Raw genomic sequence first — 24,663 nt, 5'->3', positions numbered from 1 at the left:
CTCAAACCTACATCTAGTCGACGGCCAGGTGTGGCAATGTTGCCGCTGTGATAAAATCAGTCGGCCAGAGAGTACTCATACTTATGTTGTTGTGAAGCCATTTTTATTTTGTCAAATTCAACAGAGTTCACTACTCCAAATGATATGAGAACCAGAATCAATAGAAACGGTATGATATACAGTCTTCTGAAAACAACAATCGATATTTACATTTTCATAAGTTCTATATATATTCATATTTCATCAAAACAAGAAAAAAACAACTGATTGACTTTGACATTTTTTTTGACACACTTTTTTCAAAATGTTATTAAAACAGTCCAAAGAGTGGCATCTGACTTTATACAGTATCTATAAACATTTTAAGACAAACACTCATGTTGTATTATAGGTTTAACTAGAAACAATAACTGGAGGGCAGAACTAAAGTTTTTTGTATTTTATAAAGCCCCTGAAGCTTTTTGGATCGCTCCCGGCCATCCAAAAAGGCAAAACTTCATTGACTTCAAGTCATAACATTGAGCCCTGATGTGCTAAATGCAGCAAAGCGAAGTGTGCATTACAGTGTCAGGCTGTTGAATGGAGAAGAAGGCTTCCTGGACTGAAATGGTAATATATCTGAACAATTCATTTAAACATAAAAAGGCACTAACATACTTGTGGATCGTGGCGAACATTAAAAGGTGACTCGACAGCTCAGACTTTTTAACACTGTCCTTGTGCATTTGTCTTTTTTTTTTTATACAAAAGCAATATAAGTACTTCAGTGTTGAAATCCCCAATAATGTTCGATTAGCTTTACGTCCTGGACCTTTCGACACTAAAGCGACTCTGTGCTTACAACTTTCAACAGTACAACTTATTACAAAATTATTTTTTTTTGTTTTTAACAACACGACCTGGTAAAGTCCAAGAGCTTAACTGGGACTGGTGCTGGTGGTGTCCATCGTCGCAAGGAGATGTGACAACGAGGCCCTCTGGGAGGGAGAAATGTTCTGGCTCATGTGGATGATGCAGTCCATTGCTATGTCAGGGTTGGCCTGCACCAAGCTGCACACAAAAACACAATTATAGCAGTGAAAGGAAAGTCAACATAATGCAGAATTTAGTGAAGTCTAAATTAAAATAGACTGTGGCTATTTTAAAAACTTCTGTTATCTGGTTTGTTTTTACATAATTAGGGAAAAAACTGTGTTAAAACTAAATGTGAAATAAGGCAAACATACTCACATCTCAAGTTAAAATCAAGAAACCTAACATACTAAATATGATGTCTTCTATGACACCGTGAACGTACCCACGAATATGCTTTAAAGCATTTTCTCTTTTCAAGTACTTGATATTTTCTCGAATGACTGAGCGGGTGCCGTCCTCTGTGGACAAGTGCATCTCAAGCCACTCCACCACTGCTTGGTTGTTATCCCAAAGGTAAGCCTGTAAAAGCAGACACACACCACATTAGTTCAGTTCAGCTTCAACAGGCAATTACATTTTATCAGTACATGCCTAAATGTAGAAATTTGTAAATTTAATTAAGTAGAGGAAGTAAATTCTCTTAATAAAAAAAAAAATGCTGTTCAAAAAGATTCAGAAATGTGAACAATGTTTATTTTCATAGGTTGTGTTTTTTTTCTGTATGAAGTGCCGAAGTGCTGCTCTGAACGCACTCACACACCTTGACTGTTCCCTCCGTTTCAACGAACCATCTCCGCAGCATCGACTGCATGTGTCCGTCACTGAGATCCTTGTTGGCCTCCATGATCTCACACTTGACCACCTGCTCCAGCAGGAGCCGCCGCAGACGCCAGTAGAAGAACGTCCGCGCCTGCTTCCAGTCTAAAATATCCTGTTAAAAGTAGAAAAGGTCAAATTAGTTTTATAAAGCTTACTCACCTTAAAATTTCCGACTTTTATACTTTTCAGTCATATCATAACTCACAGTGATCACCCCTTTCTCCTGCATTCTCCCCGGAGTGTCGTGCAGATCGACAAACTGCACTGCCACCTGGTGGTAGATGGGCAACAGGAATTCCTCCCTTGCCTTGAGCTTCTTCTCCAATTCTTTGATCTCCTTGTCAGACAGTTCTGGGGAAGCTGGAACAACAAAAGAAGGTCTTACACCTTGACTGTCTTTTTACTTCTAATGTAAAATGTGAACTTGAGAATGTTTTTGGAATTAGAAACAGAAAAAAAGGCTTTACAGAGATTCTCAACCAGACTGGCGTAGACTGAATCGAGTCTTCTCATTGTTTTTAGAAGGTCCTTTCTCCTGAATTTAATCTCCACTGTGCCCTCAGGCTCCAGCACGCCACCTCTGAATCAAACAAACATGACCACAAATATGAAGTATTATGTTTACAATCACAGATCTCTATCGAGAACCATTTAGAAAATATACCTGCTCTCCCTATCAGCATAGAGCTCCATACACAGCAGGTTGATGGTGGGATCTATTACCACCCAGGATCCTCCTCTCAACTCTGCATAGGGTGGGATGTACACCAACACTGGCTGGTGAAAAGTGTGCAGAGCGTCCACAATGTAGGCTCCAAACTTCAGCACCTGGTCATACATATCTATAACAAAAAATAAAAAATAAAAAAACAATGTTACTCCAGATCTACAGCATGAATTTGTCAATCTTACTTTTGGTTAACCTCTCTTACAGACTGAAGAATGCAAGTGTGTAGGATGAGAAAAGTTAACCTAAAGTGAGACGGTATAAAATATAAAAGTCATACTGATGTTTCTTGCTAACAGCAGATGAAAGTCTTAGAAATAAAGAGGAAATAAAAGTCTTAAGCACATTTGATCCTACCTTATTGATAATAGAGCATTAGGTTTGGACAAATGTAACAGTCTGTGTTTCACACAAAGTTACTTTGTATTTTTTTCTATCAATTTACAAGGGTGTTCCCCATGGATGAGTCCTCGGACCATTTTTTCACACAAGGTACATAAATAATATCTGTAATATTTGTTACACAATTGTAAATTCTGTCTTTGCATTTATCTTTAGGTTGATCATCATTCCAGGAATGATTATTTTTCTCTCTAAAAACTAGACTAAGATAACCAAGTAGTTAAAATGTGTAGTGACAAAGAGAAAACGACAAGGAAAATTAAATAACGTACAAGTAATAACCAAGTTTCTCAAAGGGCATTCATGATCCACACATCAAAACTGAAACACATGCAGCTTTAGTTCAGGCTAAAAGTGTTGCAACCAGGAAAAAAAAAAAGCATAACTGAAAGGATTTGCACCTTTCATCCCCCCGGAGAAGCCTCTCCAGTTGGCAAAGACCATGAGAGGCAGATGTTCACGGTTAAAGTCACAAATCGCCTGAGCTGTTTTGAAAGCAGAATCTGGAAACCAAACTTGGCCAGCCTGCTGCAGAACCTGATGATATCACAAAAACAATGGTAGTTTTAAGTTTTATTATTCAGAAAGGCAGCTCCTCAAAAAGAACGTTTTTAGAGGGATTGACTTACTTTAGATTCTGAATCCAGGTTTGCAGGATCTGCAGGGATGGTGAGCTCCACCGAGCGTGTTTCAACAGCAATTACACCGAGGGGGATTCCTCCCAACCTACATGAATGCAGAAAACATGTTCATATTATAGATTAATTTAACTGACACACAAAGACTATGTCAGATCAGTTTACCTTGCTCTTCCTACGACGACAGTTTGGGCCCAGGACCCCATGATCTCCATGAAAGAGCCCTGGTCAAAGAATCCACTCTGCCACACACCTCTTGACACTAAAAATTTACACACAAAAAAAATAAATTATTGGGCTGGTTATCAGCATTAGGCATAAACACTGTTAAGAGGGTGTAACTCACTGGGGTGAGGCCTGCCAGCCAGCATCCAGCGGGGGTCGTAAGGGGCCTTAGTGGGAACAAACTCTATCTCTCTGTCTACTGGGTCTGTGGTTGGTCTAACAGGGACGGGGGAGTGGCTGTTCTGTGAGGACGAAAAGAAACGTCAGTGAATGACCTGACCGCCACAACTGTGTTCAGATCCAAATATCTGGCAGAACCTTTGGCATGTAAGAAAGCCACTTCAGGATGGTGAAGACACCCTCAAAGTCATCGGGGACAGTTGTGTGTGTGACACCGTTGTTGTGCATGATCTGAATTCCCCCCAGCTGGTTGTTGGAGGTGTAGACCTCTCTACCCAAAACCTGGATGTAAAAAAATAAAAAATAAAATAAAAAATCAGAGGCTTACTGATTACTGATGGAAGAGAAAAAAACTATTTGTTAGACTAATGGCTTCATATTCTGAAAAATCTGCACTAGACTCACTGGCCAATAAAAGTCAAAAAGAGATCAATTACCTGAATATTGGGTTTTTCTCTTTAATACAACAACATCATTATGTATTTACATCACCATTATTATTTTTATCATGCTAACTGATATTGATAATGTTAGTTAGCATTATCAATATTGCTAACCAATATTAGCAATATTAGTTAGCAATATTGCTAAAATAAGCAATATTGCTAATATATTTCTAATATTAGCAATATTGATGATCATTTATTTAAATGATCATCAATCATTTATTTTCGATCATTTATTTAAAGTGTATTTATGTTCAGTTTCTTACATTTAAAATTAAGATTTATTTATGGATCTGTATTTAGAGTTTATTATTGTGCAACACAGAGAGAAAACATTTACCAATATATAGGCCTGTCACGATAAACGATAAATCAATTAATCATACGATAAATTAAATCTATCGACGTCATTTTAATTATCGCCATTATCGTCTCTTCCAGCCCTTTTCTCTTTCTGTTGATGACACTGAATGAAAAAAGGCTCAACTCCGGTGCTCTCCACTGACCCTCCCTTCCTCATTCCCTTAGTGTAACGTCCAGCGCACACTACACCATCTTAGAGCTGTCGGCCGATTGTTTCAAAACCTGAGACCACACTTTAGCCAACAGAAATTCTAGGTGCCGTGTGGTGTCCAACAATGGGCACAAAATAATGACTACAAATCCAGTTAACTAATTTTAACTGGACTTAAAAGTCCACTGTCCAAAGTCCACTCTGGCCGTTCCAGAGTGGACTTTTACGTCACTTCCGCTGACTTCATATATTTTGTTGTTTTTGGTTATTTTGTTTATTTTGTTTATCAGTTCCAGTGTTAAGTGTTGTTTTGAAAATAAAGTGTCTCTATTTTTGTCAGTTAAATCTCATGCATTATTATGTCATTTCCATTAAATCAGTGTACAAAGGTCTTCAAACAATATTATCGTCTATCGCAATAGTTTTTGAGACAATTAATCGCTCAGCAAAATTTGCTATCGTTACAGGCCTACCAATATACTTTATAGAAGAATTGAGCTCTAAATATTTCTATTTCTCATCCCCAAGCACCTCACTTTGGCCACCTTATGCAATAAAAAAACACTTCATGCTGCAAAAACAAAAAAAAATCATGACGTCCACGCAAATTAAGGTATCGCCCACAAACCCTCTAAAAACTAAATTTTTCTTTTAAGCTGAACAAAAACAGGAGGAATCAGAAAAGCAAACCTTGTTAAGAGCACCAGCTCCGGTCAGGATGATGTGGGAGTTCTCCACCTGGATCACTCGCTGCCCCAAACGGACCAGATAGGCTCCGATTCCTATAGCTCGACACGTCACCTGTGCACAAGTCAGGGAGAAAATCAGAAGGACTTGGCACTTTCTCTCCTCCAAGTGGAGTCAGACACAAGTCCTCCTCACCATACTGATGGTGATGATTTCCTCGTAGGCCTGAGAAGATTCCCCCGCGATAGTGCCTGAACCTCGCAGGTTCTCAACACCAAGACCTTCGTCTTTCCCAATGATGTCAGTGATAATGTATCTGTAGTGAGAAAGGCAAATTAACACGGCGCTGTAGTTATCTCACACTAAAAAAACAAAATAGGACAAAGTTTAAAACTTAATTCAGTTCTACTAATTTTTAAAGTAATAAGGTGTCTGTGCATCACCCCAGCTCCACAATAAGCAGCATGATTAAACATTTTGAGTTTTAAATTTGTAGACCTTTCCAGAATACACATTTACATTTTCTCAATTACTAAACCTTTCTAACAACATCTGTGTAAGGGTAATTAGTGTATTTTCTTACACTATTTGGAGTTTTCTATCAGTGCTTTTAAAGCCAGTTGTTCACTCTGTCGGATTCATGACTCACAAAGTTTGAGGTTTGTGAGTCATGAGATTTGTTTTTTGTTTGTTTTTTCAGCTCCAGATTGAGCAAAATAACAAAAATTATACCATTGAAAGTATAATTGAAGTATAATTGCTATAAATGTCAGAATTTAAATAATTATACTTACTTAAATATATCTACAACAGTACAAATATTTAAGTATATATTGACTCTTGAAGCTGCTTGTACTCATTAAGTCTCCTTCTTGGTTTCTTGAACTAACAGAAAGATTACATCACGATCTTCAAATAACATGATTTTAAATTGATTACTGATTAAACTGGGTGAAACACAAGAATTACTTTCTTTGTTATCTATAAAAAAACAGGATAATTAACCAATCAATACAACAATTAAATTATAATACTAGGACTAATAAAATATGGCATCAAAATATACATTTTTATAACAGGTACAGGCACTCTCGTTTCTGCACATTTATTATATTTACGCCAATAAGGATATTTTGCAACACTGATATATATATTTGTTTTTTCTTTTTTGCACCTTCCAACGATAAGAAGTCAGTTTTTGGTGAGATTTTTAAAAATACTGTGTGGTGATTACAAGTTATAATCCAGAGATGATTTGAAGTCTCACTTTGTCCTGATTCTGCTGGAGCTTTAATATTAGAGTTCATAATACGTTTAAAATTTTCCATACTTTTCCAGAACCCTGATTACTTAAGAAACCAAAAATACGTTTTGAAATATATCGCTTTCCAGAACCAGTCAGACATTCAAAAAGGTGCTTTTATTGGAAGGTAAAGCAAGTATTGCACCTGGACTCTCCTCCTTCCTCTACATGCTGACAGTGAACGGAGTTGGTGGAGCTGATCCGGGTGTAGTCCTGGGGTGACAGGTAAAGATATTTGAAACCCTGCAGAAGAAAATATAAGAAAGATATAGCAAAATGTTAACAAAAAATAATATCTCACTTTCTGTCACAAATTAAAATCTTTAAAAACAGAAATCTGTTTCGGCAGTGACCTTGTAGGGATCCGCAGGGTCAATCCAGGCCACCTGGAACATATGTTTGACCTCTTCTGCGAGTCCGATGCGAGCTCCACTGTTGGCTGCGATGTAAATGCGGGGGATTCCCTCAGCCCGGGCCAGCTCTGATGCCTTGAGGAACAGCTCGTCCTCCTGAGGCCCAAACGAGCCGATCATGTGAGTGATGTCATTACAGATCACAATGATGTCTCTGCCCTCAGGGTATTCTGGGGTCTTCATCTTCATCTTAAAGGCCACCATTCCCACCTGAGGGGAAACGCAAGGATGAACGTTAGCGTTTTGTCACCAGGAAGAGGGCGGAAGTAGATTTGGATGTTCTTTTAAACGTCCTACGTCATTATCTGCAGGCTGCCGGTTCATCTGAACAAGTCGACCTTCCGGGTCCAGAACGAGCTCCGTGCAGATCAGCACGTCTTTAGGACAATTGTCTCCAGGAACCCAAAGCTTGAATAATGCCTGAAATAACAATTTCATGGAAAGTGAAACAATGCAGGTCATCACAACAGAAATAAGTGCAGCTCAGTGAGTATAAGCAGTACCTGTCTGAACATCTCAGGGACGTCGTACACATATGTGGTGCCCAGGCTTTGAGCCTGGAAGCGCTTGGCTTGCAGCAGGTCTTTGGTCACATAAGGAGTGTTGATCAGCATGCCGTGCAGCGGACCCTGCTTGTCTCCATAAGACTGAAACATGATCTGCACGAGCAAAGTTGAAGGGATGAATTTAAGCCACAAAGCACAGATAACAAGCTCTCTAATAAATACTTAGTCCTCACCTGTCGGGAGCTTGGCTCTGTGACTTCTTTATACAGGCTGATGTCCAAGTAATAGCCTGATTCATTAGTGAGAAACAGGCGGATAGGAATGGCGTTTCCAGTTGGTGTCAGGCGAATGTTGATCTTCAGCTCGGCCTGCAAGACCCGCAGTTTCCAAAGACGACTGCCGTAGCGCATCACCATGGAGCGAACAGACTCCTCAATCTGATGGACAAGAGATCAGAACAAAGGTAAACAAAAAGTAAAAAGCAAAGAATTTGTCAAGTGAAGCAATAAAGATTACATTAAATACAATAAGAAACTGGAAAGGTAAGGAGGTGTATGATGTACCAAAGTCAAGCACACTGTTTGAAATTTTACGCATTTTTTCATGTCCCAACCTTAAACTGTAGTGGCTTTTATTGATAAACCTATAAAAGCTAAATAAAATGAGACACCGCTTTTTCTGCAAGCTTCGGTAATTTACAGTAAGTAGAAGAAATGATTGCAAACTGACTTTCGATGGGTCCATGATGACAGTGGGGACAAAGTTAAGGAAGATGTGATTGCAATCTGTGCGAACGCTGGTGAAGTTGAAGGCAACTTCCAACTCATCCATGGCCTCCAGCAGGAGCCGCTCCCCTTCATTTTGAAGGTACTCAAATGAAGCTTCCTGGTGGCAAAGGAAACACATCAGATGCAACTAGATTATCACAAATTTGATTGCCTCTTCCCCCTTTTAACAAACACACAAAGTCAAGTCAGCAGGTTCTTGGCTGAGTTTCTTCTTACTTTTGTAATGAGATCTGAGTGCCGCATAATTGCCCGGATGAAGAAGCGGTAGTCTGTCACTTCAGCGCCCTGTTGGACCCGAGCCGCTCCCAGGTACAGGTGCATCTTCTTGTTGGCGCAGGGAACTGCTGTCAGGTCAAAGTTCCTCATTCGGTTGAGCTCCAGCTGAAACGCCAGAGCTGGCTCCAGATTTCTGTAAATTCGGTCCTCCTGGAACTGAGAAGAAGTGACAAAATGGAGAACATCTGTTTAGATGGCCAATGTGCTGTTTTTTTGTTTTTAAGTTTATCATTACAGTGGTTACGATAAACTCACCTCATCTCGGGCTCTGAATGTGAAGAACTTTGGAAATTCTCTCTGAATTGAACAGAAAACAGAAAACAATAAGATAAAAATATTCAGGAAAAGTAAAAATATGTAGAAAGTTGCTCCTCAACTGCAGTAATTAAAATAAGTCCTTGTTCTTACCTAATTACATTAGTATATTAAACCTGCTCAAATATTGCTTCAGTATCTAGAATTAGTTTACAAAATTAACTACAACTGCAAATTTTCTAACATTTGCTAAAACATGTGGAATAACCTCCACCACATGTATTCAGCAGCTTTGGCAAAACATGGTTATAATTAAGTTTTAAGATAAAGGTCATTTTTCTCTTATCTTGTTTATTTTATCTTTACCCTTGTGGTTTTCTGGTTTATATATTTATGTATTAGATGTTTGCCTCCCATCTTAACCAGGACACACCATTATTAAATGAAATAAAGCAGGAGAAGTACGTAAGCTGCATTAATTTAATATGAATGTTCCATCCATCCATCCATTTTCTGTTCACCCTTTGTCCCTAATGGGGTCAGGAGGGTTGCTGGTTTCTATCTCCAGCTATGTTCCGGGTGAGAGGTGGGGTTCACCCTGGACAGGTCGCCAGTCTGTCGCAGTGCAACACAGAGACATACAGGACAAACAACCATTCACACAAACACTCACATCTAGGGAGAATTTAGAGAGACCAATTAACCTGACAGTCATGTTTTTGGACTGTGGGAGGAAGCCAGAGAACCTGGAGAGAACCCACACATGCACAGGGAGAACATGCAAACTCCATGCAGAAAGACCCCGGGCCGGGAATCGAACCCAGGACCTTCTTGCTGCAAGGCAACAGCTCTACCAACTGCGCCACTGTGCAGCCCACTAAAACAACTAATATGAATGTTAGTTGTTTTAGTAATTCTGAGTTATATTTGGCTTTTAAAGCAAAAACTAACTGCAATATAGTTAAACAATAAAAGTTATACCACAATTGTTGGAATACACTGCATTAGGCATTTTGAAGTGATCACAATTTTAAAAATATTATAAAAACAAATGAATCTTTGAAATATATTTAAAAAAGAGAATAGAAAAGAAGTTTCAGAAATGTTTACCTTCTGAGTAATCAAGAAGGTCATTCTCCTGATCCCATACTCAAAAAGAATGGCTTTCTGTAAATATATGTGAATAAAAATTTGGCTTATTAAAAGTCGAAATAAAAACGATACTCTTATTTCAGACATGACCTCTGACCTTTGACTGAGCGAAGGCAGTGAAGGCTTTCACCAAGGCGTCGTCGTCCTCTGTGTCTGCTGTTCTTATCGACACGTTAATGATGTGGATGGGGTTCTCCCTGTTGTTCTGTAGAGAACAGAGGAGAAACTCCTGGCTGCAGAAGCAGGTTACATTTTTGCTTCATGGCAAACACTTACAGAACGACAAACCCACCTTCATGTTCTCCTCCTCGTACAAACTAGAGCAGGACTCTAAGAACGAGGCGCCCTCCACGAGCTGCTCAGCAAAACTCGACAGAACTTCATCAAAATTCCTGAAAGGATCAACAAACGTAACATCCCTGTTATTTATATACACGTTCACTGTAAGTGCTGAACAGGATGAATCATTTAGAGAGCAGTGACCTCTTGAAGTCGTCAAAGCACTGGAAAGCTACCATAGCTCCCATTCTTTGGCAAGGTGGAGAAAAGGCTCCGTCCATTAGCAGCTCACTGCTCTGCCGTTGAACCTTAAACTGGCCCAATCCACCTGCTGCCACAGGAAGCCTAAACAGGAAACAGAGCTACTAAATGATCTCCGGGAGAGAAAGTGCTTCGAGAGAAATGTGCAGAAATTCATACAGAGAGCAACAAAGCAGGTAGAGATGTTGTCTTTTGTTTAACAAAGTACAACAAACGTTGCATAAATGAAACCTGCAGAGTCAAGGTTGAACAAGTCTGAAGTCTTAGCTACAAAGTCCTTATGCAAGTCCAGCATGAGTCTAAAATCCCGTTTACAGCTTTTGCTACGGCTAGCAACATTATTCACGACAACATCCATCAAAATTTCCTGTGACAAACATCTGTATTCGACCCAGAGTGAGTAATTGGCAAAATCACATTTTACTGAATTTCTAAAAAATATATTATTTTCACTTTCTTGACTGGTAAACCAGTGCTATTTCGTGGTAAATCAAAGCTATTTTACAATATTTTTGGCAAAATTCACTTTAGTCTTTAGCCTGGTACTGGCTTCCAGTGGTTTGGATCTTGTGATTCATAAAAGTGGTCGGGTATGAGCTGGTCTGCTGCTTGCCTGCATCAGTGACAAAGTAAAGTCTATAGCTTTGAAAAGATATGACAGAATGCAATATATGAAAAGAACAATGAGAAGATATTTGATGTGATACGAAGCAAAAAAAAAAAAAAGTACATATATGTATAAAATTTAAAATAAAAAAGAAATCACTATTTTTTTCTTAAATCCCCATTACGTCACAAACACTTCACTTCCTCATGTAAATGTTTGACCAACTAAAATTAAAATCTCCAATTTATATGAGTCATAAGTCCGTGATACCTGTTCAAGTCCAAAATTCAAAAGCCATCAATTCACGTGCTGAATTAAAGGAAATTAAGAATTGTTACCCAGAGCTGATTGCCATAAAATCTTGAGACCTGATTGAGATTTTATGATTAAAATCCATTTCTGGAGGTTACAAGCTCAACATTTAGCAGCAATCACTGAAATCTCAGGCTTGAAGGTTTCTTTTGCTTTGTTTTGCTTTTTACGAGAAACATAAAACAAATAAAAGTTGGACTTTAGCTCAGGAATGCTTTACACAAAAAAAAAAAGAGAGAGAAGCAATGACAGGACAACTAGAGAAGCTTGGCTGGTAATGTGAATAAGAAAGGGCTTGTTAGAAGAACCTCATGTAGACGGCAGGGAAAAAGCGATACGGTGCATCCAACATGCATTGCTGTAAAACATTTATAGAGACGGTGGAGTGCTCTGGTTGGTGGGGAGGAGCTTTACTCTACCTGTTCAGAGTAGGGCTGCTCCCTCTGAAATAAGATGATTGAGATGTGAATATTAGCAGAGAGCGATCAAGGGGAACCTGAAGGTACCTTTGTGCAGAATGATTAGATTTAAGCAATCTCTACAAAACTGTGCACATTATTATTATTATTATTATTATTGTTATTATTATTATTGAGTGGGAAGAAAACTATCTGCATTCCAAGTCAGCCATAAGCAGCTGTGCCATCAGCATACAGACTGATCTCCGCCTTCACTATTGAGTACAAAGCAACAATTCAGCACTTTAGTCTAAACCTAATCTACATCAGGAAAAGGTCTCAACAGAGAAACAGCTTTACATCCTCTAATGCTGTCCTAACGTGCTATCTCGGTTCACATGTGGAAGAAAGAGGGTGAACAGGTTGCGTCATCAAAGGGAACCCCATCACCTGTTTGGATGTGATGATGGCAACATGAACTGGAAGTCCACGGCACACGTTCCGTCCAGCAGCTGGTGATGCTGGATGCTATTCAGCTCATAGGCGATGTATGCTCTGCGAACATACACCTGGAAGCGTAGAAAACACAAGTACCAGTTAAAAATTCAAAACTGAAAAGAAATCAAAAAGAAGAAAAATCACTTAGTTTGACTTTGATTCAACTTACCTCCAAAGCAGCCATGCACACAACTTGATTTGCGTGATAGAAGAAGTTGGGCAAGACGTCAAAAATTGAGGTTTCAGAGAGAATAAGTTTCTGCGGCAAACAGAAAACGCACTCTTTAGTTGATGTTTACGTTGCAGCAAAGAGACTGTCACTGGGCTAAAGCTGCTGATAATCTTGGCAGGTTTGGAGGGTGTAAATGTGAATAAAACAAACCACAGTTTATGAAGCATCTAATCATGTAAGTTGGATATGATGCACTTCTGTTTTGAATAGTACATGGTTATTGGGATGAACAATGTGAAGTATTTTAGTGCACCAAAGTCGAGGAAATTAACGTTTCTGACCATTTTGGGCTGAAGGTTTAATGTCTTACACAGACTCTGTGAGTGCCCAAATTGATCAGAAAATAGGTCAGGCTGTCCTTCAGTTGGAGCCACGTTATAAATTCAGTAAGTCTAGGGGAGTGAATACTCAACACTGCATAAAAACAAATGTCTGCATAGTGTAACTTGCAGGTATGACCAATAATACCGGTCACTGCTGCTACCTGTGAATAATATCACATTTTGATAAGCGAGAACAGGAGCTGCTGATGCTGTGGTGCACAGTTAATCTCATAACTCAGAGATTAACTGTGATTAACTTAAGATTTAAAGTAATATTTAAATTTGACTGGGATGTTTTTTCTGTGACAAATAACTTTGGGCTTAGTCATATATCCGTAAATTGTGAATTTTATGTCACAATTTTTTCTGATATGTACAGAAATCTGTGAAAGCTGGAAATCACATCACATCAGCAACAGTCTCAAATATATTATTTGCATAAAGCAGCATGTCTTCACACATCATTGCAAAGCAAACAAAATACACAATGAAGAGATGGAGGTCGATGTCACCTTCAGGTTTTCTGGGCAGAACTGGTGGCCATACATATCAATAGCTGAAAGGAAGATGGACTCCACCTGGTTGTGTCTCAATTCATAGGATGGCATATGGGAGGCAATCAACACCTAAGAGTTGATATGTTACTTCAGCTGTCTTGTTAGGGTGCTACAAAATAAAAAGTCTATTTTTTTTAGTAGGGGACTAACCTGTCTGGCTCTCAGTGCGACCTTGGAATTTTCCATCTTGCTCAGCTGTGTGAATTCATTTAGAATAGCCATGAGCTCATCTGCAAGGGTGGCGTCACGTCCACACAGCTGGTCCTACACAAAGTCACAAACGCACATTATGTCAGTACTTCTAATCACACCTCTTGATGTACAAAGAATGACAACTTAAGACCATCTGTGTTGGAGGAGGAGAGCCTTACAATGAGCATCGTCACCAGGACGTTTTTCTTGGACACCTGAGCGTGAGAAAAGATGTAGTCAAGCACAGGACTCATGTCGGGTTTGTGCTGCTCTCTCAAGTTGATCACACACTTATCATAGTGAGCTGCAAGAGGGAAAACTTGGTGTGAGAATTTCAGCAAAACCTCAGCTTCAGCTAGAACATGTGGCTGTTAAAGCAAGTCCTGTTACCTTGCTGGAACTGCATCTCGACCTGCAGGTACCGCTTCAGCAGATCAAGAACCACAGATTTCATGTAACCACGGGTTCCACTGCGATATCTGAACAAATACAACATTTCTGTCATGCTGTATGTCTTGTACCATTTCAAACATGCAAAGCAGAAGGGGATAGTGGCTGATTATAAGACCTTTTGCATATACAGATAAGATCAGTGAGTAATATCAGATTAACATTTAAGTATTGGCCAGTCACAGATCAACCAAACTTAAGACAAGGGGGTTAGTTTTATCTGTGCATCCCTAAAAACATAATCAAATAAAAATGGTCAAAGCCCCTAGAGTCATCACACAACCAACAGTAAGCTTATGCAGAAAGGATCTAATCTGGTAAATAATAATGAGATTTCTGCAGACAGGCCCAGGCTAGAAATTAAATAACATGTCTTTAAATTAATAGTACTTTCAATATTTTCCAAAAAACTAGTCAACTCACCTCTGCACCAGCTGAACAATACTTTGAGTGTTCATGAAGAAAACCTCCCGGTCAGCCTTCCTCTGCAACGTGGCTGCGTGGCTGTCTAAAATGTTAGCAATCTGAAATCAAACAGTTAATAATTACCAATAAAAAGCAGTTTCAAGTCAGCGTGTGGTCACTGAATGAATTTACCCTTTGACTGGGGAACTGGCAGAGGACAGAGGTGATGTTGCTCGCATACTGAGCCATGACCTTCCGGATGTCCTTCTCCACGGCAGGGGGAATACGGTTGGCCACGCTGGTCATGATCTCCTGAAGTTCCAGCAGTGGAAGAGACGGATCCCTTAGGGTCTTCATCAGAGTCGCGACCCATTCATTCAGCTGCACAAAGGGACATGAAAATGCCCAACAGAAGTTCATGCGTTTGTATTTTTCAGGTATATTTGACAGCAAAATGGTAAATACACACTTTTGTGCTGAAGTAAGGCTCTTCGAGGCAATACCCGTCCATCACTCTGACCAGGTTTTCGAGCACATTGTGGAACACCTGGTGAAGCTTTTCCCCAACCATAGGCAGCGGCTGCTGGGGTGGCAGAGTGGCTGTGTTGAGCTCCACCTGTATCAGAGGCCAAAATAAATTTAAATAAAACCCCACTGCCTTAAATATCAGCGTAAAAATCCCAAAATAGGAAAAAAAATAATTTTTGTTTCGTAAAGTGACAGTTAAAGTACCCTGTGTACACTGCTGGGGTCGTCCAGCTCCATACGCGCCGTGACACAACCAGGCTCCAGAACAGCCCCTGGCCTCTTGACAAAGTGTATACAACCAGACTGCGGCACGGTCAGAGTCATCACCATCTTCATCACCTGAGAACAAAGGATATTTAAAACTGGAGTAAAATGTAAACAGACAGTAAACACAAACACAACCAGGACATTTTTCTTTTCCCCCCAGAATCAGTCAAACCTCAATCTCTGCGTAAGGTTCTCCTGCAAAAATATGATCTCCATCCTCCACTGTGTACTGCAGCAGTTTACCAGCAGAGGGAGACCTAAGCACTGTGGGATCCCTCTCCTTCTCAAACACACAAGTCTTGTTGCCGACAGTGATGCGGTAGCTACAGCGATGAAACAATATGGGAAATTAGCAAATATGAAGTCAGATAGATAGACAAGTATTTTAGGTCTCACAGTGAAAGTCTTGCCTGTCTACTTCCTCCTTCATGTAAGTGGTGTGGCTGTTGCCATCGTAACACAGCAGGAGGCCCCCGTCATTCAACCTGTGAACGTCTATTTCAATGTCCGAGCCGTTCATGATGATGACGTAAGTTGTCTGGGATTGGCGAGCCACCTGAAGCCAGCATAGAGGACAGTTTAAAACATAAACATTTTCTCATAGGCCTTTAACTTTTTCTTTCAATAAACCACAAACAGTGTTTGTTTTTGTTTTTTTATGGGATGTTGTGTAATAGACTGACATCCACACAAAGCGGTGCAAAAGGATCAAGTGGGGGAAAAAAAACAACACATCCTTCTTTACTCTAATACTTTAAATAAAATCATGTGCCATCAAATACCTTCACTAGTTACCTATTTAGTAAACAGAGTCCACCTGTGAGTAATTTAATCTCAGCATAAAACCATCTGTTCTGTGAACCTTTCAAAAAGTTTGTTAAACTTTAGCGAAGCATCATGAACACCAAAAAACACAGTACGCAGGCCTGGGAAAAGGTTGTCGTAATGTTGGAAGTAAGGTTAGATTATAAAACAATATTATAAACAATATAAAATAAAACAGTCCAGCATCCTTTAAATCATCCTCCAAAAATAAAAACAAGAGGAGTGTGGCACAACTTCAAACTGAGAAAGACCTGGGCACAATTGTGTGCATAAACTAAAAGGCCATGCAAGAAGAGCACAATTTTGAAAAACCATGGCAAATTTGCTGCAAAGATGAGTTTACAGGACAACTATCAGTTGAGGGCTTCATAAATATGACCAATATGGAAAACTATCAAAAAGATAGCTACATGCAGCCCCTTTTGCAGTTTGCAAAAAGCCATGCAGGAGAAAGAGAGAACAAGTAGAAAGAGCTGATGTGTTCAGATAAGACTTAACCTGAACCTTTAGGCCTACAAACAAAATGCTGTGCAGCAGAGAAGAAAAATGGACCTATGATGACAAATGTTGGTGGCAGCATCATGATGTGGGGATGCTTTTCTTTGACTGGTCAGCGTTGATGGAAAGATAGATGAAGCTAAGCACAAGGCAATCTTGGAAGACACTTGTTAGTCTGAAAAAATCTCTGCAAAGTGTAAAGGTTCACACTGTAGGAAAAAAATCCTTCACACACCCTCAAAGATACAATTAAATCATATACATGTGTTACAATGGTCCAGCCAAAGTTCATTCAATGTGACAGAAGTCATTCTAAAAGTTATAATATAAAACATGCTCTCTGTAGCAGCTGCATTGGTCTATCACATAAAATCAAAACAAAATACATGGAAGTCTGTGGCTGCAATAAGACAAAATGTGCCAAAATAACTGCTGATGTACACCATCAAAAGGTATTAATGCAAAAGTAGAGGAGCTACCTTCAAACAGTACTTGACTCCTTCATATATCAGGTCGACGTTGACAGAGTTGATCAGGCTGTCTGCTGCCAGCACCTGGCCTCTGCAGATTAAGAAGATAAAAGCCCATCATTTAAACCCACGGTAAGTGTAACAGTGAGACTTCAGTGAGGCAGGAGAATATCTACTGACCTTTCTAGGGAATGCAGGAAGTCTGACATGCTCTTTCTGAAGCTGGCATCAGCAACATGCAGAGCTCCACAAACGATGCCCAGCATGGTGTCTGGTCTCTCTGCCTGCAGGAGGAGGACCATTCTTAAACACAAGGCAACCATAAAACATACGGCTCTAGAATGAAGACTCTGACCTGCACTTTCTCTGCAATGAGGTGATCCAACCAGCCAGTGTCGATGTCATTATTTCTGAAGCTTTCAGTCTCCAGAAGCTTGATGAGGTATTCCACTGTAGTCCTAAAGTCTCCTCTGATGGACAGCTCCTTCATCGCTACCACCATGTTTCTGCAGAATATCAGAAACGCTTTTCAAGTATTAGCTCATCTGCAGAAGATATTCTTAGACATTTCACCTTATATAGATTTATTGCACATGTTTTATTATTGCATTGATTACAACAAACGTGTAGAGGTTCAACTAAGTTGGCAGGACTCTTCAATTCCCACTTAGTTTTAGGGGTTGTCACAACAGCAGTATAGAAATGACATTATTTGCTCAAGACTCACATTCAATAAAGCACCCAAAGGCTTTATTACATAAAGATCAGTCATGATTAAAAGAGGCTTACGAGATGGCTTCCTCTCGGTTCTCTCCCCACGAAAAACAGTGTCCAAACTGGGAATCTGCAAATTCGTGGAGGCCACCAGCGGCCCCCACGCTGAAATAACCCCAGACGTTTTTACTGCTGCGGAAGTTCAGCTCCTGCACAGTCCCAGAGCTGGGCTTGAACCCCTGAGGGTGAGCCAGTGATCACAATCAATAGGTACAACAGAAGTGCAAAACAGACAGCTGTGGGCTGAAATTTAATTTTACCTCGTCCGGATTCTCGCTGGTAATGCGAGCTGCAATAACGTGCCCTCTTGGATTAGGAATGCAGTCTGGAGTTTCAAAGTTGATGATGGAGTCACCCCACGGACTTTCCCCATAAAGCACTCGGATATCCTTAATTCTGTGCAGAGGGATGCCCATTGCAATCTACCAGATAAAAACTGACTGTTAAAGACCAAACTGTCTTGATGCAAGCAGGGCCTACAGTTTACATTTGCAACATTTTTTTTATTGACTTCTTTTAAATCACAGTTGGAGCCTACCTGAAGTTGAGCAGCTGGCAAGTTTACATCTCCGATCATCTCCGTGCACGGATGTTCCACCTGCAAGCGAGGATTCAGCTCCAAAAAGTGGAAGCTGCCGTCTTCTGAGTAGAGATACTCCACAGTTCCGGCACTGACGTAGCCCACCATCTTGGCCATCCGCACTGCATGCTGGGTTGGAGAGAGAGAGACGAAACAAAACTGTTCTCACACACAGCAAAACTTTAATCGGCCATATAAAAAGTAAGCACAGAGACAAGCTGACCCGCTCCATTTGCTCCAAGGTTGAAGCGGGAGCAATGGTGGCAGGAGCCTCTTCGATGATCTTCTGGTGCCTCCTCTGGATGGAGCAATCCCGTCCAAACAGGGAGATTGCATTTCCGTACTCATCTGCCAGTATCTGCACCTCCAGGTGCCTTGCATGCTGAGCCAGTTGCATGATAAAAATGGGCGATCCTGGAACCTCTGTCTGCACCTGCGGTCAGAGAGAACAAAAGAAGAGTTGAATGCAGGAAGCGCATCGTCAAAGGATCAAACGTTTTGGCTCATGAATCATAAGAACGCAAACCTGTCTGAAGAAACTTGGAAATTCATCTGGATTTTCAACTTTTCGGATGCCTTTTCCACCTCCACCCTCAGAGGCCTTGATAACAACTGGATAACCAATTTTTTCAGCTTCCTGAGCAAAGAAAATATATTATAGCAATGAGCAAAAAAAGCACTGACCTCAGCAATTACTGGCAGTCCTGAAAAAGATGCATAAAAAGCTTTAAAATAATCTTTTATTAGAGCACCATAATCACAAACTGATTATCACTTGTTACTAGAGAAAATGTCCAGTCTTAATCTGAAGACATTTATTCAATTTCAATGCATAACTGATGTAACTATAATGAGAAAAAAAAGCCTATTTCTTTTAGCCATTCTTCAAAATGGAAAAGAATTACATGGCCTAAGTTAGAACGTTAGGCCACATTCTAACTTGAATATAATTTCAAGTTAGAAAGAAAACAGCTACTTGTCCAAACTTGGTCATCCAGTCAGAGGAATAAGTTTATCTGCACACCAGATAGTGAGGAGGATTATCAGAGAGTTACAAAAGAAGTTGGCAAAGTCTCCATAAAAACCATTAAATAACCCAACAGCTAAAACTGTCGTCAAAAAACGCTTTCTGTCCTACAATCATAACTGTAAATGAGTGGAGTTTCCTGAGGTCCACTTGGACTTTAATTGGAATCGTGCGCCCTGTCTACAAGAAGCTAATGGTCCATTCTCCTTGGATCTTGGAAGTTTGGATTTTGAAATCAGACAAGCAAGAACACCCTCTGAGTGACTCATAGTAGTGGGAAAGTCTAATTCAGTAACCAATATGGCTTTATGTTTTAAGAATATAATGAAAGTTGTACTGGATGAACTACAAGCTAAGCAGTTCTGTAGGTTAAACCAGTGTAGCATGCAAACTTGCAACCAGAATGCTTCCAACTCTACAGCAACATTGAGCTTCCAAAATATCATCAGAAATGATGTTTTGCAGACACCAAATCAACCTCTGTCTAGGGCCATCTCAGGCCCCAAGCCTAAATCCAAATAAAAAAACCTGTGGTGTGACCTGAAGAGAAGCTGAGGAGGATGCAGGACTGTGGATGATGTAGAGAAGTTATACAACTAGAGATAGTCAAAGATCTCTCTCTATGTATGCAGGTTGTAGAAAGAACTAGCAGGGTGATCCTTTTTAAATAATTACTTTGGGGGGTTTTTAATATAGAAGTGCAACAAAAGATGGATTTCTTTTCATATCTATAAATGTGGAGGGCAGTATATAAACATTTTGTTAGAGACATTTGTAAAATAAGGAAAAATAGATTTTTTAAAATTAATACACTTACTACCAGACCATCATCTACATCATGAACACAGCCCTCTTTATAGACCTCTAGAGGAACGCTGACTACACATCCCCGTCTTTGGTCCTCTTCCGTCCACTCCACTCTCAGACCTGGACACATTAAACATAAACAAGTGTCCAGCAAGTCCTAGTCTACAAATGTTCAACTTTGTAAAAATCAGCCTGCATGAACTTTGCCTGTGAGGCCAAGTAATGAATCACCTGATCCGCTCCACGGAAGTGTGGGAATGTCAGCGCTCTGGGCAACAATGGACGAAGCCACCTTATCCCCAAGAGCCCACATGGCTTTACTGGATGGACCTGAGAAACATGGCAAACTTAGACGGATGAAGAGACGGGACTAAATCCAATGAAGGCTGTGAAGCTTTAAAGGAAGTTTTACCCAAGAATGTTATCCCTGATTTGTTCAAGAGTTCAGGTAGCTTTGGGTTTTCAGATGCATGACCCCAGCCAGCCCACACAGCCTGCATAAAAGAACAAAAGTATAAAACAATATCTGATTATTTGGGACTTCTGTCTGTTATCGTGGAGATAATGAAGAATTAAATAAGTTGAACTCTTAGGCCTTGAGGCAGACAGAATTGCACCTGCACTGGGATTCTTTTTGCAATGTCGACAATCAGCTCTACGTTGGCGTAGTTGTTGTTGTTGGCACCACCGGGCACAGGCACATAATGGTCAGCCATTTTTATGTATTCTGCACAGGAAGAAAAAAAGGTCAGACTCACTGTGTTCATTAGTTTTTCACTGTAACTTGGATAACACTGTGGTAATAACTGCTGAGTAACAGAGCACAATGACCTGCGTTAGCCTTCAAGTCTTCAGGGGTGACCATGACCACGAAACGGATGATCCTCTCGTTACGAAACATCTCATAGGACCAGCGACGAATAGAACGCATGCATTTGACTGCAGCAATGCCATTGTTGGCGATCAACACCTGTGTCGTAGAAATAGAAGCTATACTGATTAGCCTTCAAATGCTGCCTCTGGATCATAAAAACAAGCCAAATAAGCGCTTTTACTCTTACCTTCTCTATGACCCTGTTGCCACCGAATCGAGTGACAAACTCAGCAGGAGAGGCCACCGTAAAATCCCTCTGGAGATCCATCTTTCTGTGTTCACGTCCTTTTTTCACCAAGTGAGGACCAGACATGCTAGGCCTACACAGGAGAAGTTAAAGGTCTGTATTTTGGCCATCGACATAGTGAAACTGAGTTTGCTCAGATCTATTAACTACCTGCCTTTTCTATGTCAAAGGAGCACAAAGAGTTGAAGTGAATTACAGCACCGAAAATCAAAAACCTGAGGGAAAGTTCAACGGCAGAGTTCTGATCTTATCTCTAAAATGACACCATTATGCAACTCTCTATTAGCAACACAAACTTAGACAATTATTTACTCAGGATTTCACTTTTCATCAAGTTTTACCAGTTTTAAAAGTAATAAATTGGAAATATATTGAGCAAATGACACACTGATGCAGACTTTTACCTTTATTCCACTTTCTAAGCACTGGGTCAGACTGCTCATATTTTGCAACTGGACTAAATAAAACTTTGATATTGAGTAATTGGGAAGGTTCCCCTTTATCATTAACTCTGGGACAGATCTTTAATCCTAAAGTGCAGAAAGCAAATGAAAGACAATTATTCTCAAAGAGCTTTCTTATCGCTCACATACAGATAACTAAGAAAATCCAAAAAAATAAATAATTAACTTTAATATTTATGCTATTAACTTGAATGTTGAAGCCAAAGTAATAAATATATCAAAGGCAAATGAATGTTGTAGAGTCAATAAGTTTTGGCTCATTTAACTAATTTCACAGATGATTGTAAGAAACTTAAAAAGGGTAAATTCTACAGAAATAGAAATTATACTGAATATAGGTAAACTAATTTAGAGAAGGCTTTAAAAAGCAAGCTTCAAAACCACTAATGTTTTTAAATCATACTATTTAACAAACTTTTAAATGAAATTCGAGAGAAAAGTGTACCTTAACAAAATATTTCTCAACTATAAACAACACAACCCCGTCTCCTATCTGTTTCTACAGCCTGTGTTAAAATAAAAATAATAAAAAATAATCCACATTTAGGACTATTAGATTGGAAATAAGTTATTATCTTAATGTGGTCTCGGTTCAAACACTCGTTCCTTCTGCTACAAATAGCTGACTAGGTAACATACTACATTTTTTGTTTTTAATTAACGAGTAAATACCATGAATTGTGCTATTGTTACTTAACGATTATAATACCACGTCTTACCATCCACACCTGACTGACAAAGAGATTTAATCCTAAAATCAGTTCTACAAAAAACACCAGAATAAGAGAAATCTGACCCTGATTGATTTGGAGTCCATTTAATAGCATTAAATTATGACTCAACAAACAAAACAATCAGTGAAAGTTAGTACACTTGTTCGCTATTTTAAAGTGCAAATAAATGTCACAACATTTAAATTAAGAAAAAATACATTTTATTTTATTTTTTTAAATCTGCAACTTTAATGGACTGAGTTTAGAAGCGTAATTTTAATGATGGCTGATTACCAGGCTTTTGCTGAACTGCAATAATCTGAATCGGGTGTGTTTAAAAAGGACAACATCTAAAACATGCAGTCTTTAGGACCAGGGTTGGAAAACACTGAACTAGACGACTGGAAGCAACAATTCAATTTCTAAAATATATGTATGAGAATTCAGGAGCCTTTTGGGGACTGGCTAAGCAGCAGTTTAGTTTCCTCATTCTTTGGACTCCACTCTTCAATCAGCTAAAGATATAATGACAACACCAGCAGCATCAACTACAAGGTTATAATGTAGATTAATTTGTAGAAACAGATTTTAATCGTACTGTGCATGACATGGATAATCTGTTACCATTTTACATATTCTTTTGTTAATATCTTGACAGAGAACTATGGATTTACCCCAACTTTGACAGCTACTGCTTTTAACACACTTCACAAACATTACCACAAAAAATAATAAACCATTTTCTACTTGTTTGGCAAAAAAACAAAAATCAGATTCCAAAATGTTTCATGTACATACCGTTAGCATCTGAGGCTTCTCTCTACTGTCGTCAATGCATTAGAACCTATTTACACTATAAATGTTCGGACCCGATCTGAAAATCACCTGCAAGTGTGAGCATTACTGCATGGCTGAGCTCTTGTGAACTTTAGCTCTTGTACTGTACCTTTCGCTGAGGAAATACTGCCCACTATTAAAATACAACCTGATAAAGCTTTTTTTTTTTTTTTACAGCTTTGAGTTATTTACAGTGGCATGCGTGCAGCATGGAGCAGGTGAGGGTCACTTTAAAAGGGCTTGTGCCGTATTGAACGATTACACAGTAATCATAATCATGAGGAGAGTATTTTAAGAAAAACCGCTTGTGCAAAAACAATGCCAGCTTTTCACACCACCGTTTCATGACACGGTCACACCCAGCAAGTTATTGGTTGTGCACATCCTTCCTCTAAGACTTACCAACGGTAATGTTTTTATCATTTCCTTGAAACTGAGCGATGAAGTGAAATGAACTCTGTGAGCTCCAGCAAACAATCTATTTCCTGTTTTAACATGTCTGCAGAAGTTTCTACAGCTGTTGTTTTAAACTCTCCCAGCATGCAGGTATCAGTTATTTTTTGCTGTATTTTTGTTGAAACTAGAAGCTAACTGTTTGCATACCAAACAAGCAGCACCAGCAGCAGCTATCAAAGCACTGGGTTAATCAGAGAGAAGGGAGTAAAGCCTCTTTCTAAAAACACTCACCTCTGGAGGTAAGGAAACAAGTTATTTCGCTCCATTATTTGCACCGTTTTACAAAGCTGAGGCTCTTTAGCGGATCTTTAGAGCCATTTCTGCAGAGACCAAAACAAAGAGGTCTCCACACACAGTCCTTCCTCCTGGGTGCCAGCCAACCTCCTCCCTTCCCCCCTCCCACATGAACAGCAGCACAATATCTGCAGATCCTCTGAGGCACATTGTTGGCTCCTCACTCCAAATATGCAACAATGTATATGCAACCCCACTCCTCTGTTCTAACTTGGATTTATCTGTTGCTTCTAGACTTAAAT

The 24,663-nt window shown here is 39.6% G+C and overlaps 1 protein-coding gene across 5 annotated transcripts in view; it reads right to left on the bottom strand.

The window, feature by feature from the left end:
- Nucleotides 1–81: 81 nt before the first annotated feature.
- acacb (acetyl-CoA carboxylase beta) overlaps nt 82–24,663 on the bottom strand; it is a 29,138-nt gene continuing 4,556 nt past the window's right edge. For 2 of the 5 annotated variants that reach the window (XM_044111520.1, XM_044111523.1), the window contains 52 exons: nt 21,598–21,730; nt 21,368–21,506; nt 21,154–21,263; nt 20,949–21,030; nt 20,768–20,866; nt 20,547–20,656; nt 19,229–19,339; nt 18,926–19,135; nt 18,661–18,831; nt 18,383–18,544; nt 18,138–18,301; nt 17,704–17,854; nt 17,529–17,632; nt 17,358–17,439; nt 15,966–16,111; nt 15,728–15,878; nt 15,493–15,627; nt 15,230–15,376; nt 14,953–15,141; nt 14,779–14,879; nt 14,296–14,384; nt 14,085–14,209; nt 13,864–13,977; nt 13,669–13,782; nt 12,771–12,860; nt 12,554–12,672; nt 12,125–12,148; nt 10,730–10,870; nt 10,539–10,638; nt 10,344–10,451; nt 10,205–10,261; nt 9,095–9,136; nt 8,780–8,995; nt 8,505–8,660; nt 8,009–8,212; nt 7,773–7,928; nt 7,567–7,689; nt 7,210–7,479; nt 7,002–7,099; nt 5,749–5,869; nt 5,557–5,667; nt 4,045–4,188; nt 3,848–3,968; nt 3,667–3,763; nt 3,493–3,589; nt 3,265–3,400; nt 2,399–2,576; nt 2,202–2,314; nt 1,940–2,094; nt 1,676–1,846; nt 1,298–1,434; nt 82–1,050 (listed from right to left, as the gene is read on the bottom strand). In XM_044111520.1, coding sequence (XP_043967455.1) covers nt 918–1,050; nt 1,298–1,434; nt 1,676–1,846; nt 1,940–2,094; nt 2,202–2,314; nt 2,399–2,576; nt 3,265–3,400; nt 3,493–3,589; nt 3,667–3,763; nt 3,848–3,968; nt 4,045–4,188; nt 5,557–5,667; nt 5,749–5,869; nt 7,002–7,099; nt 7,210–7,479; nt 7,567–7,689; nt 7,773–7,928; nt 8,009–8,212; nt 8,505–8,660; nt 8,780–8,995; nt 9,095–9,136; nt 10,205–10,261; nt 10,344–10,451; nt 10,539–10,638; nt 10,730–10,870; nt 12,125–12,148; nt 12,554–12,672; nt 12,771–12,860; nt 13,669–13,782; nt 13,864–13,977; nt 14,085–14,209; nt 14,296–14,384; nt 14,779–14,879; nt 14,953–15,141; nt 15,230–15,376; nt 15,493–15,627; nt 15,728–15,878; nt 15,966–16,111; nt 17,358–17,439; nt 17,529–17,632; nt 17,704–17,854; nt 18,138–18,301; nt 18,383–18,544; nt 18,661–18,831; nt 18,926–19,135; nt 19,229–19,339; nt 20,547–20,656; nt 20,768–20,866; nt 20,949–21,030; nt 21,154–21,263; nt 21,368–21,506; nt 21,598–21,730 — 6,757 coding nt within the window. In that variant the 3' untranslated portion in view covers nt 82–917. Of the gene's footprint in view, nt 1,051–1,297; nt 1,435–1,675; nt 1,847–1,939; nt 2,095–2,201; nt 2,315–2,398; nt 2,577–3,264; nt 3,401–3,492; nt 3,590–3,666; nt 3,764–3,847; nt 3,969–4,044; nt 4,189–5,556; nt 5,668–5,748; nt 5,870–7,001; nt 7,100–7,209; nt 7,480–7,566; nt 7,690–7,772; nt 7,929–8,008; nt 8,213–8,504; nt 8,661–8,779; nt 8,996–9,094; nt 9,137–10,204; nt 10,262–10,343; nt 10,452–10,538; nt 10,639–10,729; nt 10,871–12,124; nt 12,149–12,553; nt 12,673–12,770; nt 12,861–13,668; nt 13,783–13,863; nt 13,978–14,084; nt 14,210–14,295; nt 14,385–14,778; nt 14,880–14,952; nt 15,142–15,229; nt 15,377–15,492; nt 15,628–15,727; nt 15,879–15,965; nt 16,112–17,357; nt 17,440–17,528; nt 17,633–17,703; nt 17,855–18,137; nt 18,302–18,382; nt 18,545–18,660; nt 18,832–18,925; nt 19,136–19,228; nt 19,340–20,546; nt 20,657–20,767; nt 20,867–20,948; nt 21,031–21,153; nt 21,264–21,367; nt 21,507–21,597; nt 21,731–23,632; nt 23,748–24,358; nt 24,504–24,663 lie in introns of those variants that run through there. The other 3 variants (XM_044111522.1, XM_044111524.1, XM_044111521.1) reach the window with 3 other exon arrangements.

Source organism: Gambusia affinis, linkage group LG03 (genome assembly GCF_019740435.1).
Source record: "Gambusia affinis linkage group LG03, SWU_Gaff_1.0, whole genome shotgun sequence".
NCBI classification, from domain to species: domain Eukaryota; kingdom Metazoa; phylum Chordata; class Actinopteri; order Cyprinodontiformes; family Poeciliidae; genus Gambusia; species Gambusia affinis.
This window is presented reverse-complemented; position numbering and strand designations above follow the sequence as displayed.